The sequence below is a fragment of the Lagenorhynchus albirostris genome, chromosome 2, assembly GCF_949774975.1.
Source record: "Lagenorhynchus albirostris chromosome 2, mLagAlb1.1, whole genome shotgun sequence".
NCBI lineage: Eukaryota > Metazoa > Chordata > Mammalia > Artiodactyla > Delphinidae > Lagenorhynchus > Lagenorhynchus albirostris.
In genome coordinates this window covers 54,367,748-54,387,148 of record NC_083096.1, presented here as the reverse complement: position 1 = coordinate 54,387,148, position 19,401 = coordinate 54,367,748, and the positions used below count along the sequence as shown (strand labels likewise).

The 19,401-nt window shown below is 46.8% G+C and overlaps 1 protein-coding gene across 1 annotated transcript in view; it reads right to left on the bottom strand.

Annotated features, from left to right (window-relative positions):
• Positions 1-16,425: 16,425 nt before the first annotated feature.
• TNR (tenascin R) overlaps positions 16,426-19,401 on the bottom strand; it is an 83,141-nt gene continuing 80,165 nt past the window's right edge. The window contains exons 20-21 of the mRNA XM_060142173.1: positions 17,493-17,656; positions 16,426-16,545 (exon numbers count right to left, since the gene is read on the bottom strand). Of these exons, the coding sequence (XP_059998156.1) occupies positions 16,426-16,545; positions 17,493-17,656 (284 nt within the window). The remainder of the gene's footprint in view (positions 16,546-17,492; positions 17,657-19,401) is intronic.

Sequence of the window (19,401 nt, the reverse complement as noted above, 5' to 3'; positions counted from 1 at the left end):
AAAGCTGTTGACAGGAAAAGCTTCTGACCGGCAAGGGGCTTTTTCAAGTGTTCTCAAAGGAGATGGTTGCTTCAAGCAGCCTGAGGCAGGGATGCCAGGGCTCTGAGAGAGAAGGGGCAGCCTGGCCCAGCTGGAGCGTCTCTGCTCCATCCCTGCCTGGCCCCTGAGCTCTGGGAACTGGGTGGGAGGAAAGTGAGAGCTGGGAAGCCCACAGCCAACTCTTTTAAATGCATGTATGATCATCTCACTCTCCTGTTTAGAGCTCCCCCCCGCCCCCGTGGCTTCCCACTACTCATAAAATAGATCATAATTCCTGTGTGTCTTGCAAGGCTCTGTCTGGTGAGGGCCTGCCCTCCTTCACAGCTGCATCTTTGTTACCCACTAACCATCCATCTGAGCTCCAGCGGCCCTGGCTTTCCACCAGTTCCTTGCACAGTGAGGGCAGACAGGGAGTGTTCAATGACTGTTTGTTGAATGAGTGAATGAATGAATACACAAACAAGTGAAAGAACGAGTGAATGAATGCTCTAGGTGAGGCATGCTTGGGAGGGCTCAGATGAGAAACTGCATTGAAGGACACGGTCTTCCTCTCTGCCCTGCGGGGTCTCATGGGCAGCGGGCTCTCTGCCTGGGGAGATGTGCTCTTGCTATCAGCATGCAATACCGTGCCTTGGCGGGGGGAAACGGCAGCAGAGAGGCTCCAGTGCCTCAGCATATCTGTCACAGTCCATATGACACCACCAGAGTGAAAACAACTGGCTTGATGAACTACAGATTTGTCTGTGCCCCTGGGTGTAAGCGGAAACTGAGGACTCAGCGTGAACGTGGTAATTTCTGTTCCTCTTCTTTTTTTAAGTCAGGACCTGGGACAGATGAGTGGCTCTGAAGGTGGCTCTGAGCCCTTTGCCCCCATAGCAGGGGTCCCCAACCCCCGGGGACACGGACCGGTACTGGTCCTCGGCCTGTTAGGAACTGGGCTGCACGGCAGGAGGTGAGCCGCAGGCAAGCGAGCGAAGCTTCATCTGCGGCTCCCCATCGTCTGTGGAAAAATTGTCTTCCGTGAAACCAGTCCCTGGTGCCAAAAAGGTTGGGGACTGCTGCCCTATAGCACCAGGCAGAATCAGAGCTGGGTTGTGACAAGCTGTGGTCCCCATTGCATAACTGGAGGGGGAAGTGGTGGAGAGATGAGTGCCCAGCTCCCAGGGTGGGTTGGGACAGGGGTCAGGCAAGGGCCTTCTCTGAGAGACCAAGCTTCTGTCAGTGGGAAGTTTGGGGTCCATTCTGAGGAGCAGAAACACATACTCTTTCCTATGTGGGGTTTCTTTCTTCTTTTTTTTTGTGCTGCGCCGTGCGGCATGTGGAACTTCCCCGACCAGGGATTGAACCTGTGCCCCCTGCATTGGGAGCACAGAGTCTTAACCACTGGACCGCCAGGGAAGTCCTATGTGAGGTTTCTTAGCAAAGTTGAGGGCAAGGCTGGGTTCAGACGTGGGCATCCAGAATAATGGCCTTTTCAAGTGAATATTCTTCAAACATGTGTTTCATGTTTATGTAGGAGCGGGGCTAAGGGTCTGACCCCCATGTTGGGGGAACGTAGTGGGGCTGACGGCAGTGCTCAGCCTCTCCGTCCCTTGAGTATTTCAGCTCTAGCCCCAGACTCCTCACTCAGTGAAACTGAAGTCCACAGCTCCTCAAAAGCCAGATGGGAGCCCCCTCCCTAGAAGTCATCATCTGTGCTAGTGAAGCATGCCCTTTGGGGGGCTGATGCTTGAGCCCAGCAGGTTTCAACCACAACCAGGTATGGTCTTCTGGGAGGAGTTTTGATAAATACAGGGTCTCAGTGAGCAGCCCTGACCCACACATCCAAAAGAGTGCTATTAAGCATCTCTGGTGACTGCTGAGTGCCTGCTAGGGTCTCCCTGGTCCTGATTCTATGTCCCAGGGTAGCGTCTGGTGGGGGAATGAGATGGAACCAGACTGTCCTTAGGCAGTAGCTCTGGAACATACTGGGTTGGCTTTCAACATAGCCTGGTCCTCTTCACCCCTCTCCACCCGAAGAGTCAGCGGTGGGGCTGACCTCAGCTGTGGCTGCTTTGTTCCACTCTTGTGTCCTCTGTTCCTTGTTCTCTGGCTTTTCATCTTTTTGCCCCCTCCTGTTCTCAGGTGGCCATCGGCTCACCCATGATAGCAAGCTGATGCTCTTATTTTTCCCAGGGCATTATTTTAAGGCAATAAGTTGCTTTAGGGAACTAGGTTAGTGGAAGTTCAGACCATAACGCTGCTGGGAAGATATTTGAGGTTTAAGCATGATTTTCAACATTGTTATACCTTCACCAAGTTATCGCATTTCCAGTAGTGAGGATACCTACTTGAAAGTATTTTCTGCACATTTTAAAGTTTGCCTCTCACAGTGGTCTGTTGAAGTAGGAAGGACAGCTATTCTTATTCCCATTTTAGAGATAAGGACACTAAGCTTCAGAGAGGCAAAGGGACTTACCCTAGGGCATGTTACCAGTAAGTGGCAGAAATAGTTCGATCACATAGGCCTCTGACCTAATATCCAGCATTCTTTCCTCTGTTCCTCAAATAGTCTCAAAGTATGCTATTTTAGGGATCTATCCTGAATTTTAACATAATTAAAGCTGTTAATTGAGTCTCTTTTTTTTTTTTTGAGTCTCTTTTATAGACATAAGATAGGATTGATTCGATTCCGTTTACATCAATTCTATGTTGAGTCCATACAGAGGGCTGGGCTAAATTTTGGGAATAGAAATGGAAAACCCAGGCTCTTCCCTCAAGGAGCTCACAGATGAGGGGGATACTCTTTTCACTGGTACTTTCCCAATCCCTTCCCAGTCCCCTCCAAGCCTATGGAAAGAAAATACGCTTTCTACTTCACCAAACTGGAGGGCTGACCCTTCAGAGTGGCTTGGACTTGGAAGAGAAACAAATGGTCTGGCAATCTGATAAAGCCAGAACCTAGTGGGAGAAGCACTTTTTGAGCTGCTTCAGTGGCTCTTGATCTGGAAGAAAACTCTGTGGTGGAAAAGACCATGATGCAGAGCAGCACATCTCCTTTGGTACCAAGATGTGAACCCCACATTTTCCTCCCTTGTGAGCTCTGTGGCTGTGCCCATCCCTGTAGGAAAGGAACCTCATCAGAATCTCTTGAGAGACTGAACCAGACCTGTCCCATTTGACCAAGAGAGCTGTTAGTCACACTTGCATGTTGATACTCTCCTGAGCCCAGATGACCTTTACAAGTAACATAACATTAAAGAGATCTACCATGGTGGCTGCATTTTCTAAGCACAAAACTAGGCCAAGTGGCTCTACAGGCATGGCTGGGACACTAGGAAAGAAAAATCAACACAGTGACTCCTCTGAAAAATCTGGAAGTAAAAATGACATCCCTCCTTGCATCACCTTCCTGTTCTGGAAGAGCTTCTTTGGGAGGGTGAGCTGGGGAAAGGGTTTAATGGTAGGTGTACTTCTCTGCCACGTGCTGCAGTAGATTTCTTTCATGGACAGCTATCTATTTTTCCCTTTTGCTCCATTTCTATTCTTGAGACACAATTAAAGTTCTCCCTTGCTGGGGGTCTCAGCCTTTTGCTTTCCCTAACATCACAGAGCACCCTCTTAGGCAAATGACTTTGATATACACATTCTTCTGGGGGAACATAGGCAATGATACTGTCCTTCCTTGCTTATTTGACCAGAATCCTGGACCTAAGTAGAATTTTGGGACAAAGCCTTCCCTCCTCCTGTCTTTGCTGCCCAACTCTCCCTTGATTTCTTTGTTCTTAAGAAACCTTCAGGACATATGAGATTGAGAAGTATCTGGGGATCTTAGACAATCAATACCATTTATTACTGTCCTTCATGTGGAGCAACAGAGCCATAGGTCTAATTTCCTAGTGACCCTAGATTTGAAACTTAATTGAGTCCTGGAGAGCCATGACAGATTGAACCATCTGTAAGTCATACTATCATTTTCAGCAAGCACCACCTTATAAATTCTACTTGCTGCCTTGGAATCTAACCTTATACCACAAAAATACCCAGAGTAATTACAACAAAATGAAACTAAAACAGATATATGCTTTTCAAACATTTATAAATTATATAAAAAGAAATTCAATAGAAAATCTACAGCAATGTTCAATTTGGGTGACTCTTTTGTCTTTTGGACTGAGATGGACTGGCTGAAGCTTCTGAAAATGTTGCTTCAGTGAAGCTGGGATTGAAGTCATCTTCTTTTGTGATAAATCTCCCTAGACAGTGGCTGTCAACTGAAGGTGATGTTTTGCTCCTGAGGGGGCATTTGGCAATGTCTGGAGATATTTTTGGAGGGGGTGGTGGTCCTACTGGAGTTTGGTGAGCAGAGACCACGGATACTGCTAAATATTCTACAATGCAACAAAGAATTATCTGACCAAAATGTCATTTGCACTGCTGTATTGAAACCCTGCCCTATAGCAAGCGTGGGCATTTCAAACTGAGTTAAAATTCAGGTCATTTCTTTGAGGGGAAAAAAGGGGTCAAAGGTAGATTTATATAAATGTCTCTCAGAGTCTCTAAATGGTACATGATGGGGCTGCGGGAGGGCAGGTGGTTCCACCTTGACCTCCTCAGTGATCCCTTGCTCATCTAAGTCAGTAAGTCAGCTGAGTTGCCTTTAATAGCAATCCAGGTTGTCATTGCTGCTCATTGTTTCAGTGTAGCTTTGGTTGTAAATACAAGTTTTTGTTATTACTCTGTGGGTTTTATTGATGTGGGGGAAAGAGTCATAAAAAGGAGTGTGGGTCACAGATCACGCCAGGTATTGCCTACACACAGACATAATTTACACATTCCCTCAGAGTCCTTTCTGTTTTCCTTGTATCTTTAAATTTCCTGTACAGCTAGCATATTGAATTTTCATAATTGCCACTACATTTCTTGTAATTTATACTCATTTCCCAGAAACCTCTAAAGGGCACATTGTTTGTCATGAAGAGCAGACCCAAAGCTTTTACACAAGCTATGAATGAGTGCCTAGTAGTCATCTCTGAGCATAGCAATTCTTACTTAAGGCATTAAAGGGCATCCACATCCGAAAGTACCAGAACATTTTCTGATGCCTTCTTCCCCCTTCCCCCTCCCAAGGAAGATTCTATAGCAATCAGTCCTTTGAGAAGGTTCTGTTAGCTTTTCGGATTCAAGAACTTTCCTTAATTGCCACATTTCTTAGTGTTTGAAATGTGTCTGAGTTAAAAAAAAACTTGTCAGTTTTGAAATGACAACCCTCGTCCTAATTGACTGAATTCTATTACTGTATATCTCTTTCCAATTCCTCATGAACACATAAACATCAATTTGGAAAACTTACTCTGTTTTATTGTAAAACCTTTGAATCGAGGGTCTTCACTCACATATGTGTGGAACATTGATTGGGGAGTAGGGAGTTTGTACCAGTGGACAGAAGCAGAAGGAGGCAAAAAGAGGCGAAATCTCTTCAAGGGAGAGGCGGCCCTTTCATCTCTGCACATGCAGGGCCAGCGTTGGGTCTGGTCCATAGCAGGTGCCCATTGAGCGCAGATGGTGAGATGAGGGAAGAGGAATAAGAGATGAAGTTATGTGTAGATTTACGAGTCCAATGCCTGTTCCTTGAAAGCCTGGGCAATGGAGACTATTGTACATATCACATGAGAGGAGAGATACAGGCCCCATGGGCTCTTCCTCTGCGATGATGTCTTACTGATAACTGGCAAAGAAGTCACTGCTGGGAGTGAAGAGAAGGGAGAGGAGACGCTACTGTGTTTAGGTCGGGTTCTTGGTAATCGCACTGATTGTTAATGCTGTTAACATTTCTCTTGCTTAATAATCCACTTTTAATTTTACCCGTGGCAGTTCTTCGTTCCCACAACACAGCAATGATTAAATCTGTATTCAGATGGTTGTAAATGCGCCCACAGGTCTTAAGCAATGGGTGAATTATACTCATTTAAGTTAGAACATAACGTTAGCATTCAGGCGCCTCAGGAATAAATACTAATTCCTGAAATGCCTTTGAGTTCCATGACATCCCTTTAGTTGCCTTTTCCCAGATACACGCAGGACGAGATTCAGGGGATGGGTTTTATCTGAATATTACAAAGGTCACTCCTCAGGTAACGTAATCCTGACATATGGGTTTCGGGGTGGCTTATTTAAAATAGGACCAGGAAATGTGATTTTTTTTTTTTTTTAAAAAAAGGGCCCCTCTTGTCTGATATTACGGAAATCTGCTTTTTAGGAAAAGAGGCACAGGGAAAGGCTGAGAAAAGTGTTCTGCCCCCTTTCGAGTAGGATGCCTTCTGTGGGAGATTGTCACGTGATTGGAAGCTGGGATTTTTGTCCGTGTTTCTCACACAGCCACAGGGTTGAGGAGAGGCCTGCTGGTGCTTAGAAAAGGTTTATTCCTAAGAGGAATAAACTTAAAAAAAAAAATATTTCCAAGGCTGGGAATCTGTCCCTTTTTAAAAGTATGCTCTATGTCTCCCTTTTAAAATGGGGATGTGGAGAAAAGTCTCTCCCTGCTGGCCTTGGGATTTCACAATGCTCAGTCTGTCCCTGTGAGCAGCTCTGTCATCAAACTCCCGTTCAGGGCCCCAGGGAGCCAGGCCAACATGAATACTCACCACTCCTGGCCCTGCTGTTTCATGCCCTCTGACTCTCATTCATGCTGTTCCCTACTCATCTTTCCCTCGGCTAATGCCTACTGTCGTGAGACCCAGCCAGGTTGACCTCCTCAGGTAGTCCCCCTACGTCCCTGCCCCAGCCAGCTGGGGAAGAGCCTGTCTGGGTTTATGGCGCCTACCGTGCTCTGTCACAGTCATCTCTGTACTTCCTGGCTCTGCATGCCTGTAGCACTGAACTGCATGGACGTTCCCCTCATGACCCCCCTCTTGGGGCTATTACCTTGCTGGGTCTCACCTAGTGTTACCTGGAGGTTAGAGTTGATCTGACAGTGTGCACTGGGACTAGTTTCAAGGGAGAGAAAGAGACGGTGTTATCCCAGGTAACCAAGTCTGAGAGGCAGGTGGTCACGAGGAGCTGGAGACTGACTGAGCCAATGGGAAGCAGGCCCAGCGAGTTGGGCCTGTTAGATGTTCTCCACTGGTGCCCATAGGTGGCACTAGAGCCTTGGCGATCTGGCTACCACTGGGCACTGCAGGCTTGAGGGAGCTGGATAATGAGTCAGTCTTTGTGGCTGATCAAGGGCTCAGAATCATAGACAGGACCAGTCCGGGTGATGCTGGGGCATCCAGCAGAGGCTGCCACCCAGCAGTGACATTTCCTGATGATAAATGCAAAGGGTGAGATGGAGAATTCAAGGTGAGTGGGAGATAGGGAAGGAAGAAAGAGAGAGAGAGAGACGAAGAAAGGATAGAGGAGGAGGAGGTGGGGAGGAGGTAGAGATAACGAGGCTATAATGAGAGAATAGGAACAGGGGAGGCAAGAAACACAGATGGAGTAGCAAGACATTGGGAATGAGATCAGCCTACCTGTGTTATTGCGATTTATAATAAATACATAGTTGTCTTCATCCGCCGTTCCTGGCGCACAGCTCCCAAAACCCTTGGGATTTCCTAAAAGTTGAGAAGTGATAAAGGTGTCTTCCGTTATGTGAATGAGGTGACCTTTGGAAGCACCTAAGGATGGGGGCTGGTTGCCAAGAGAACCAACCACACGATTAGAGGGTTGGAAATTTCAGTCCCACCCCCTGACCTCCAGGGAGGGGAGAGAGAGAGGCTGGAGGTTGGAACAGTCACCAATGGCCAATGATTTAATCAATCATACCTATGTAATAAAAAGCTAAAAGGACAGGGTTTGGAGAGCTTCCAGGTTGGTGAACAGGTGGAGATTTGGGGAGAGCGGTGTGCCTGGGGAGGGCATGAAGACTCCGTGCCCCTTTCCCCATGACTTGTCCTATGCCTCTCTTCTATCTGGCTGTTTCTGAGTTACATCCTATTATAATAAACCAGTGATCTAGTCAGGAAAATGTTTCTCTGAGTTCTGTAAGCCGCTCTGACAAATTAATCAAACCCAATGAGGGGGTCTTGGAACCTCCAATTTGTAGCTGCCAACCAGAGGCACAGGTCACAAGCTGGTCTTGAGACTGGTGTCTGAAGTGGAGGTCGGTCTCCCGGGACTGAGCCCTTCACCTGATTCTATTCCAGGTCGACAGTGTTTGAGAATCATTTGTTGGTGTGGGGAAGCTTCCACATACACGATGGGATTGGGTCCAGGTACCCCTTCACTACCCAAGAGGGTGATGCAAAGAAGATACTTGGGTGGAAGTGATGGGTGAACACTGAGGGGCGGGGGAGGGGCCGGAGCAGAGGAGAAGGCTGGCCTGTCGGGAAGAAAGGTGCACCTCCGAGATTCCCCACAGGACTCAGCAGAAGCACATCATTCCTTCAGGATCTTTTATTAACGTATAGAAAATGTGTTTAAAAAAGGAACTATACAGAGGACTAAAATACTAGTTAACAATGGTTAACAAGTGGAGATTCCAGTCTTTGAGCTACAGTGCCATGGAAAGATGGGGGAAATGGGTTAGTCCTCTCCCTTCCTCTGTCTGTTTTTAACGTTATTTTAGTTCATTTAAGTGTGCATTGCCTGAGGAGTGTGTACTCCATCTCCTCTTGTTTTTTTTCTTCCTTCCAGTCTTTCTTTTAAGTAAATGCTTTTCCAGGCACATTGTAGCTACAAAGTGAGTAAACTGGTCTTTGTTATTTTTACCTGAAAAGGCTTGTTAAAAGTTAAAACGACAAACTCACATTCGGAGGGACTGGAGGATTTGGTGTTTATGATTTCTCAGAACAACAGTCTAGAGACCACCAGGGCGGGTTCCACCTGCCGAGCCCCAGGTAACAGCTCCCTCAAAATCACGGTGACTTGCTTAGGGTACCTGGGAATTCCTGTGGGCCTGGAGTGTCTTTGAGGTTGGAATGATGGGATGGGTGTGTGGAATGATAGGAAGGGGGAGTCTATGTGTTAGCAGTAGCTTGTGAACCTTGGTCTGTGGGGCCGTGGTGCAAGTCTAGGCATCAGGGAGGTCATGGGTGGGGACAGAGAGTTGGCAGGGGAGCACTTTCTTGACTGACATGTTTTTGGAAACTGTGGTGTCTGCTGCATCTAACACAGAGGTCACTGCTGCCCAAGCAGCCCCTACATGGGAGAGGACCATAAAATGCAGAGATCTCTCCCAGGACACGTATTCCTTTACATATAAATGTTGTTCAAATAAGAGACAGGGGCTCGTTTCTGGAATTTGGGCCAGGCAGTGAAAAATACAACTTACCAAGTACCAGTTGCCTTCTAAGTTCCCCAAAGTAGCAAAGAGAGCTGAGATTATAGCCACTGCCCTCTGAGGCCCCCTGCCCACTGGGAGGTGGGAGCAGGAAGGGAGAAGGGTAAAGAAACCAGGGAATGAACAAAAGTCATTTGTCTCCTGCCTTCTTCTAGCCTCATTCCTCAAAAGTTTCCACTGATATGACCCTGCGAAGAACCATGAAGGTCCTCGTACCCCTGAGAGTCTAGAAGGAGGGAGCCCAAGTCAGTCTATAACTTACAGGTTTTAGCCTAAAAATTCTTGGCATTTCTGCATTTGATGCCATCTGCATTGCTTTGAATACATGAATAATATAATCCTTTTCCTCCCAAATTCAAGAGTAAAACTGACACTCCAGGAACACGTGCCATGCTTATTCTGGGGGCATCCCCCTCCTCAATCCTGGCCACGTCTTCTGCCTCAGTTTGAGAAGAATGATTCTGGAATTTCTCACTCTTCTAATGTTGGATGAGACAGAGGCTGCATATTCTCCAAGAGTGGGGTGGGGGAAATAGTGTTTGTGTTCTGGTCTTTATCTTCCCTTCCCAACCCACTGTGACCCTCTCCTTCACCTCCCAAATTAAAAAAAAAAAGGAAAAGGAAAAAGTTGCCAGGATGTTTCTTACTTCTGATGGTGAGGTTGAATGTCCCCTGGAGTATGTGGCAAAAACTATGCAAGAACTCCCTTTTCTTAAAAGACAGAGAGGAGAGAGGAAGTGGTGTTCGAAGCCCCTTTGTGAGAATATTAGTAAATCCAAGATGGTGGCCACTTGGCTAAATAAATTTAAAGGGCTGCAGCCTCATGAAGCAGCAAAAGCATGGACTTTAGTTAGACAGAGAGCTTCCAATTATGGCGCTGCTTAGCAGCTGTGTGACTTTGGGCGTGTTACTTAACCTTCCTGTTCTTCTATTCTCTCATCTGTAAAATGATTAAACTTGAGCCAGGGTGTGGTGAAGATTTAACAGTGTGGTGAAGATTTAACAAAGTAATAGATGTCAAGCTCCTAGTACAGTATCTGGAAAATAGTAGCTATGCAATAAATACCATTTCTCTTAGTCTTCATTTGGGGAGAGAAAAAATGAAAAAGATATGCCAGATCTGATCTCAGCTCTGTTACTAATTAGCTGGGTGAACTTGGGCAAGTTGCCTAACCTTTCTGGGCCTCAGTTTCCTGGAGAATGAAATGAGGGGGATGGGTTAGATGATTTTCAGAGTCCCTTCCAGCTCTGAAGGTTCCCATATTTGCCTTTTGGAGGCTGTGTTGAGCTTATTAGTGTCAAGGACAAGATGTTAATAAAGAATGCAGGGTCTTCCTGGGGGCTGCCAAACCAGCGATGGGAAGGAAACAATAGTTCTCATCCATGCATTTGCCTCCTGGCCATGCACCTGGGCCCACACCCTCTCTCGGGGCTTCAGTGTTCCAGGCCTCCTGGGATGTTTGCACTGCCTCCCATGATCCCCTGATGCCAATGAGCCAGTGCCAGTACCTGGGAGAGCTGAGCCCGTGAGACCAGAAGGCTTAACTGAACTGGAAGTTTAGCATCAGCCCAGCTTCACAGTCAACAATGAGGAGCTGTTTTATGAAGTTAACAGCAGACAGGGGTTTTCTGAGGAACAAGAGCTGTGTTATTTGGATGCCCCGCAACAGCCTTATTAAGCTTGGGGAAGGAGGGAGGATTTCCGGTGTGGAGAAAATGCAACACTGTCCAAACACTGCAAGGTTTGCCAAGGACATTTGGACAATGAAGTGCTGCAGGTGCAGTCAAGTCATGCTTCAGGCAAGGGGTGACCTTGAAAAAGGAATCAGAAATGCTGGAGATGGCAAATCGGGCTTGTGGCTGCTGTGAAGAAAGAGCGAGGTCCGGGCAGATTGCTTGAGCGAGCAAAGAAGGTCCTTCCGCTTCTCATTTCTGTGCCGTGAAGGCCTCTGGTGCCTTCGTTTGGTGAAGTAGGTGAACTGACAGGAGCTCCGTGGGGAGGTCGGGGGCTAGAACTCAAGGAACTAATGCTGGTCCCTTTACCAGGGCTCCTCACGCCTGGTCTCTGTTTTTTTTTTTTTTTTTTTTTTTTTTTTTTTTTACTGTGGGACCATCTGTAGAAAGCTTGGTTTTTGTCTCCAATGACCCATCAGCTTCTTTTTTATGTTATTTTCTATTTTACATTTAATTTTTTTCTTCCCAACTGTTTCTCAAAGCTTGAAGAGCCCAGAATGGACTTCAGTAAATCCAGTGTGGATACAATTAGGATGAACCAGACCCATTCTTTCAAATTGGACCTGAATCTACACCAACACATTCTTTATCCTAGAGTTTTTCCCTTGCTTGTTTTTAGAGGTTTCCATTTGGCCTATGAGTACTTCTTTGGCCTGGTAGTGCCAGAATGTTCCAGTATTGCTGAGGGAAACCTTATCCCATCTGTGCGGGGTTGGGTTATGGAAGAAACAAAGGTTTAGGGAAGCGTTGAGTCAAAGATCTTAAGGGTCTTGGCCAAGGGACCCTAAAGTGGAGCCAGAGAGAGGCTATAGGTACAGTGCAGAAGCCAGCCCCTCTGTGGCTGGGCCACGTGACTCACCTTTCCGCAGAGCAAAGAACCTCTCTGTTATTGTTGCTGGGAGGCAAACAGACCACCCGGGGAGGCTATGCAGAACTGAGTCAGCAGCTCTCGGTATGTGGAGCTTTGTGCAAGGGGCAGACTCCTAAACTTCACAGATTCACTCCAGCCCTCTGAGGTCCCAGGGCCCTTCCTGCAGCCATGGCAAGTTTGAGGCAAGTGAAAACAGATTACCCCACCCTCTTGGGATTATTGAAACTGAAGTGTGAATCTTTCTGAGGTTCCTCATCAAAGTTTTAAGAATGGACAGTGAGATGCAAGTATAGGGCCCCCTTCGGAGGGAAAGAAAGGGAAGTAAGGGATTAGATTGAGTAGGAGTCTGGTGATAAGAAAGCAAGCATAGAAAATCACATATCTTGAGTTAAGTGGCTCCACCTTTCCTGAAATTCTGGGTGGAGGTTAAAGAAGAAAAAGAAAAATGTTTTCATGCCCAAGGGGTATTTGCAAATCCAGGCGACCAGCTAGTCTATTTCAACCCCCTGGGCTTGGTGCACCCACTGTTCTCACAGGTTCCATTTATCTTCCAGAGGAGAGGACAAAGAAGAACTCATAAACCCTCTCTCAACTGATACTTTTTAAAGGGCTCTTTGAAAATATTCCACAATGACCTTTTGTCCCTTAATCTACAGCTCAGTTCTGGGACTGGATTTTGAAGGTATAAATGCGATTAAGGATTGTTTGGTTTGGCATTGAGCTCATTGGCAACCTTGGTTCTTCAGGTTTGTCTTTGAAATAACAGCTTCACTGTGCAGAGAGCTGGTTCCTTCCCAGGTGGGAGGGCACAGGTGTTGGGTATCTTGCTGCTCCATGAGGAGTGGAGTGGGAGCTGGTAGGTGAAGGATAGGGCGGATTTAACTCTTTCTGGAAGTTTGCTTTGCATTTTCTTGCTGCCATTTTGTTGTTGTTTCTTTTACAAATCAGTTGGCCAGTTTTCCTGGGTCCTGGTTTGGTATGAGTTCTCCTGAAGCCCTGGAGGCACTGGGTATCCTCAACCCCACTGTCAGGAGGTGACTGGGGATTGTAAATGCCCCAGTGGTCACACTTAGCAAGTCTCCCTCCTCCAGTTAAATCTGTCTAAAGGCCAGCAGGAATTTTCCACAGATCTGTCATCTCCCCACTACCCCCGCCCCTTCACCTTCCAGATAGAAGCCTGGAGAATGTGAGTTTACTGTGTTGGAAATTATCTGATGGGGAAATGCAAAAAGAAGCAACTGTCTGGATCTTAGGTCTAGGCAATGAGTGTATTGCAGTCATTGGTGGTAGGGTTTTTTTTTTTTTTCTAAATACACATCCTGATGTGTCTGCAGTTTAACTGCCTCTGACCAGAGTCCACTTCTATTCCCTCTGAGTCCCTTGAGGGAAACTTTGGTGTGTGAGGGTGAGTGGTTTGTGAGTGTCGCTTACTGGATCCACCCTTGGGAAGAGCACGGGTACTTGGAGGAACAGGATAAGCAGGAAGGCATGAGTCTATTGATGAAGCTTTGAGTCAAGTTGACCAGGGGCCTTGGGGAGGTAATGGGGCACAGTGTCTCTTAAAAATGGTGAAAATTTGTGAGAAAATCACTCTACTTCATAAAAGGAATCTATAAATCCTTTTCTAGAAAGTTGGGCGAGCTAATCTTTGAAGTTCCTTTCTAGCCTTAAAATTCTTTAACATGAATCTAGGCAATGCTGCTGCTATTATTTAAAAAAATGTTCCATAGGGTAGAATGGTTCCAATAAAAGACAGATTTTGGTTTCCACTGATGTTTCTTGGCTTTCACCTGAATTGACAGCATGGAGACTCATGATCTTTTTCCATTTCAGTTCCCTTGATGAGGTGGGCTGTACTGGCACTAGGTCCCTGGGTTCTGCTTTTATGGACAAAATGAGTTCAGCCACTTATTTGGCACAATCTTTTCTGCGATGTTTTCTTGTGTGTGTGTGTGTGTGTGTGTGTGTGTGCGCGCGTGCCGCACACTCGTGTGTATATTTGACTGATGACTTCTGATTCTTTCTTTTTCTTTCTTTCTTTCTTTCTTTCTTTCTTTCTTTCCTTCTTTCTTTCTTCCTTCCTTCCTTCTTCTTCCTTCCTTCCTTCCTTTCTTCCTTCCTTCCTTCCTTCCTTCCTTCCTTCCTTTCTTTCTTTCTTTCTTTCTTTCTTTCTTTCTTTCTTTCTTTCTTTCTTTCTTTCTTTCTCTTTCTCTCTCTCTCTTTCTCTCTCTCTCTCTCTCCCTCCCTCCCTCCCTCCCTTCCTTCCTTCTCTCTGTCTGTCTGTCTGTCTCTTTCTGTCTTTCATAAAGCAGGGCTTCTGGTGAATTTTCATTACTTAATTGTGCTCTCTGACCAATGCCAATTTCCATTTTCAGGTCAAAGACTAGCCTTACTGACTGTCAAAACTGAAAGGGAAACCATTCTAGTCTAAACTTTCTTTCAACAGGTGAGGAAACTGAGGCCCTAAGAGGTGAAACAACTGTCCTGATGTCATAATGCCAACAAAGTGGCAGAGCTGGGCCTATTCCTGAGACGCCAGGTTCCTCCTTCAACATGCTTCCTACTGTTCATTGGTGTCCCACTCCCTATCTAAATCTTATTTAATCAACAGGTTTCTTGAAAGGATTGTTTCTGTTTCTTCTTCCTTCCCCTAGTTTTTTGAAGCCCATGGTGCACTGAGAAATGGAACCTCTGTGTCCAACACTGGTCCGGCAGTCACATCCACACCATGGCAGTGCACAAGGCCTTGAGGGTCTGCTAAAGGGAGAATGCAAGCGGCAGCTGACTCCATCCTCATCACCTCAGAAGTGTGGTTGTCAGTCTGAGGGACTCTCCTTTCCTGGTTAACAGAGCTTGGTTAGATTGTGGATGTTTCCATTAGAAAATTTCCGACTCTCAGGCTCATCCCGTGATCGGTGGGGAAAGGCCCAGGATGCCCCAGTTTGACTAAATGTGGGCATTACAAAAAACAGAATTGGGGCTTTAAGGAAAAGGAGAGGAAAGGGAAAAGGCAGCTGGGGAGACTGGGCTTGGATTGGCAGATGCTGCAGGGATGCTTGCAGCTGACATTGGATTGGAGAAGTTGAAGGGTCATGGCTTTTAGAGCCCCCAGCTCTCTTGGGTTTAAAAATCAAATCATGCCAGTGAAGAGAGCACATCTCATAAAATGGGAGGTAGGCCCGCACTCCTCCCCTCTTCACCTTTGGATTTCTAGATGGTATTTCCGTTGGCACTTTTCATGTTTCCTCTCAAAGGCAGAATAATAAAAGAAGATGGAGAAAGGCTTCTCATGGGCTCACCTCATTAAGGAGGTCATTCCTGTTTCTCACAGGACCAAAAAAGAGGAGAAAACTGAAACCAAAACCCTAAAATTCCACCTCTTCCCAAGGATTATCAGTCAGGGGAATGGCTGGCTGGTCATATAACTTCTTCTGACTCTTATTAAGCCCCCCCCACCCCGACCCCCAAGGAGAGCCTGGCTGAAGACAGGAATGAGGCCTTTCGTTTGCAATTCAGGAAAAAAAAATCCATGACAAATAGGACCAGAAATAGAGAAAATGGAGCCAAGTGAGATCCGTGTTCCGCATGGAACTGGTCATCTCAATGGCGGGGACCCTGATTTCTGTTTCTTCTGTCCTTTCCTCCATGCCTGACCCCAAAGTGCTACAAACCACAACTATCTCCCCCTCCCATCTTCAAAGAAAGTTGCTGTCTGTGACCCAAGGGAGGGGCAGGGACTTATGACCCCTAGGTACACAGCTGCTATGCAGCCCAGGCCAGGGGCAGGCAACACCTTGGGAGCTAGAATCCAAAACAGTGGTTGCGCTTGTGGGGCCGTAGGGGGTCTAAGGGTTAGGATGGAAGTGGGCAAAGGATGGGTTGGCTGGAAAAGAGGCCACTACTCTTGAAAGGTGACAGAGGACACTTGGCTGGTAAGAGTAAGAGTGTCAGATGAGAATCTTTGGCCCGTTAGGCCTTGGGTTGTTGGGACGGGGTGAGGTTAATCTGTTTCCTTTTAAGGGGACTTGTTGGCAAAGCTTTCTTGCTGAGGCCTCTTCTCTGGGCTGGGGTGAGAACCTGGCCATCCAAGGCAGTGACCAGAGCGCAATACCTGGAAGTGAAGGGCATCTCAGAAGGAGGGCAGGAAAGAAGGCACGTGCCTGTCACCGTCACAGAGTCTGACTCCAGGATTTGCCTTTGAATTGGTCTTTTAAGAAAACGTCTCACTTTTCCTCCTTGGTGGGAAAAGAGGGGTAGGTTAAGGATGACGGGGTAGGAGGGAGCATGGAGACAGAGGGTCAGGCCCGGGCGCAGCAGAAACCATGAGCTGCAGCTTCTCAGCTGATTCCTGCTACATCCTGCTTCCTTCAGACGCTCTTAATATGTTGCAAAGCATTACTATGTCCCCCACCCCTTGTTTCATATTATAAAATACAAACAAATGACAGAAAAGGTCAGTTGGCTCGCAGCCGCCCACTGCTTAGAACTGCAAGGACCGCCGTTTCCTCCCCGCCACGAGACGGTGGCTGTAGGGGCGCATCTTCATTTCCACGAAGGGGATGGAGAACTCATGGCCTTTCCAATGGTACCAGTTGATCCCCTGGGAAGGAGAAAGATAAGCGTGTCAGATCACCCCTACCCCCTCAACGGAACTGCCAGCTTGAAAAGATAGAGGATGATGAGAGTGGAGAATCCAAGATGTACATTTAGTCATTTTCCATTAACATGAAGCTTGAGGCTGAGTTCCCAAAAAGGGCAAAAGAGCAGAGATTTTTTTCTAGCTTTTCTCTTTAGACATTGCCAGTGGCCTAGGTCTATAATGGGAATGTGTTGCAGGTCATTCCTTATTGCTGGCTTTCTGGTTTTGGTTTCAGGATTTGCACGCACCAGTAACTAGTATTGAATTTCAAATTCCCAACAGTATAGAAGCATTTCGAAGAGCATAACTGTGTTTGACCGCTCACTCCTGATGGGAGAGTCAGGTGGTTTCCACCTATCAGGTGACCAACCGTCTTGGTTTGCCCAGGACTAAGGGGTGCCCTGGCCGCTAGCCTTTCAGTGCTAAAATTGGAGAGGTCCCAGTTGGCCCAGTTGGTCACCCTGTCACCCAACCCAGCCTATGGACTTGTGGTCTCTAATGGGGAAAGACAGTCCCGTTTACACTGCTGTTTCTGATCTCTCCCTTCCTAGGACACTTCTTTGGATGAAGCTGAGCCTCTGAAGCTGTCCCTGAACTTGATAAGCTTTTCATGCGATATGCTAGATGAGGAAATGAAATGGGACTTGACTGGCTGTCAAAGACTTCTCTGGGTGAGTTCCAGCTCCTGAGTCCAGGTGCCTCCCTTTTCTTCCCCTGGCTTCGACTCTGTCCTGCTCTTATCCCAGTGTCTGCATTACTTTCCTCTTTATGGGAGTCCTTTCTCAACACTCTGAGTGTATCTTTTTAAAAGGGAAATATAAGACCCACCTGTGTACTTAGAACATAAAGCCAAGGGACGTGGGCTGCACGGCTCTGGGTCATTCATGCAGCGGCAGAGCTTCACCCACCTGGCTGTGCCTGGACTCCCCGTATTTCCCATTGAGGTTGGTCCGGTGGCAGTTCTTATACCACCAAGCCCCCTTGTATGACATGGCACAGTTGGTAACTGCAACATCATTGTCTCTGTCCTCTGTGGAGAAAGGGCGGCCCTGATGATAGCTGAGGGAGTCCCCTGGAAAAAAGACACATTCATGAGGCCGTCCAACCTGTTGTTCTTTTGTCAGGATGTTCTGGACATTTGACCCATGCCCAACAAACCTGGCGTCCGCTTAAGAGACCTTCCACTCACCTCTCTGTTCCTATCTGGCTCCTCAGCCTGGCTGCACTGAGCTCTTACTCCACCTACCCCTTGGGTCCACTACTTCTGTGCTGCTCTCCCTAGCTCGTTACAGTAAGTCCCCTACATACAAACCTTCAAGTTGCAAACTTTCAAAGATGCAAACCTGTGTTTGCACGTCCAGTCACGTAAGTTAGTTCACATGTCTGGCGCACATTGTCACGTGCGTGCATCCTCTCCAAGTAGTTGTGCTTTTGTGTACTTTGTACTGTATAGAGTACGGTAGTACAGTATCTTTATTTCTTGCCTGTTCACTCGATGCCAGCCCCTGTATGCCAGCTGTTGTACTGTACTACTGTACTTTTCAAGGTACTGTACTATAAAGTTAAAAATGTTTATTTTTGTGTGTGTTTGCTTTTTATGTATTATTTGTGTGAAAAGTATTATAAACCTGTGATAGTACAGTACTATATAGCCGATTGTGTTAGTTGGGTACTTAGGCTAACTTTGTTGGACTTAACGAACAAATGGGAGTTATGAATGCGCTCTCGGAAAGGAACTCATTAGTCTGTAGGGGACTTACTCTGCCTCATTGCCCTGGCCTTCTGCTCAGAACTCTGTCCACTCAGCTCCACCTCACCATCCCCGTCTGTTTCTTTCAGGCCAGCACTGGCACACAGACATTCATGGCTCCTTTTGTCTCAGAGGAGACAGTGATGAGCCATGGTGACCTGGGCCAGTCCGGGTCACCACCGTACAGCCTGGCTTTCTCCATGGCTCATCAGGCCCAGTCAGCTCACACCCAATATCCCCCTGTTCAGAACTTGGGGCCACATGTGAAGAGGGACATTATCTAACTAGAGTTCCTGTCCATAGGAAACAGGATGATAAGAAAATCCTAATCATGTCAGAGGAGAAGTGGTTGGGGAAACCAGGGCTGTATCTTGGGGAAGAGCAGGCTTGAAGGGGGAGACAGTGTCCATTATTTGATGGACTATTGAGTAAACAAACAAACAATCCCCCCCAAAAAAACAAAAACTCTTTGGGAAAGTATGAGGATCAGTAGGTAGAGACTGCAAGGTGGCATATTTGGGCTAAATATATGAGGAGAAATTAGCTAAATATTAGAGCTGTTTATAAGTGGTATATACTATTTGGAGATATGGAGAGCTCTCTATTCTTAGAGGCTGGGTGTTCTTTTGTTGGGATGTTATGCAGGGGACTCATATGAATTGAGTATTTGAGGTGAGGTATCAAACCGTAATTAATTTATACCTACTGGCCAAACTTTTGGCAGGATTTGTCGTTAGAAGTGCTGTGAAGGGGCTCACACTACTGAATGAGTGTTGTCTCAGATGCTTCTGAGGTCACTTTAAGCCAGGATAGGTCATAGTTCTGATCCTGTGGCTTCCGAGTCCACACTCACAGTGGCCACTCAATGCCTCCAAGTGCTTCCGGCCACAACTCAACTCTTAGGAAGATGATCTTTGTTTTATGGGGAAGCCTGATTCCTTCAGGCCAGTTGGGTCCCTAAGTCCATATGTCATTATTTCTATCCCATCTTTTTCATTTCCACCTCCTAGTCTCTTAAAAACCAGGCTTTGTGTCCACCCAGAGCTAATCCCACTACCTGCAACTCA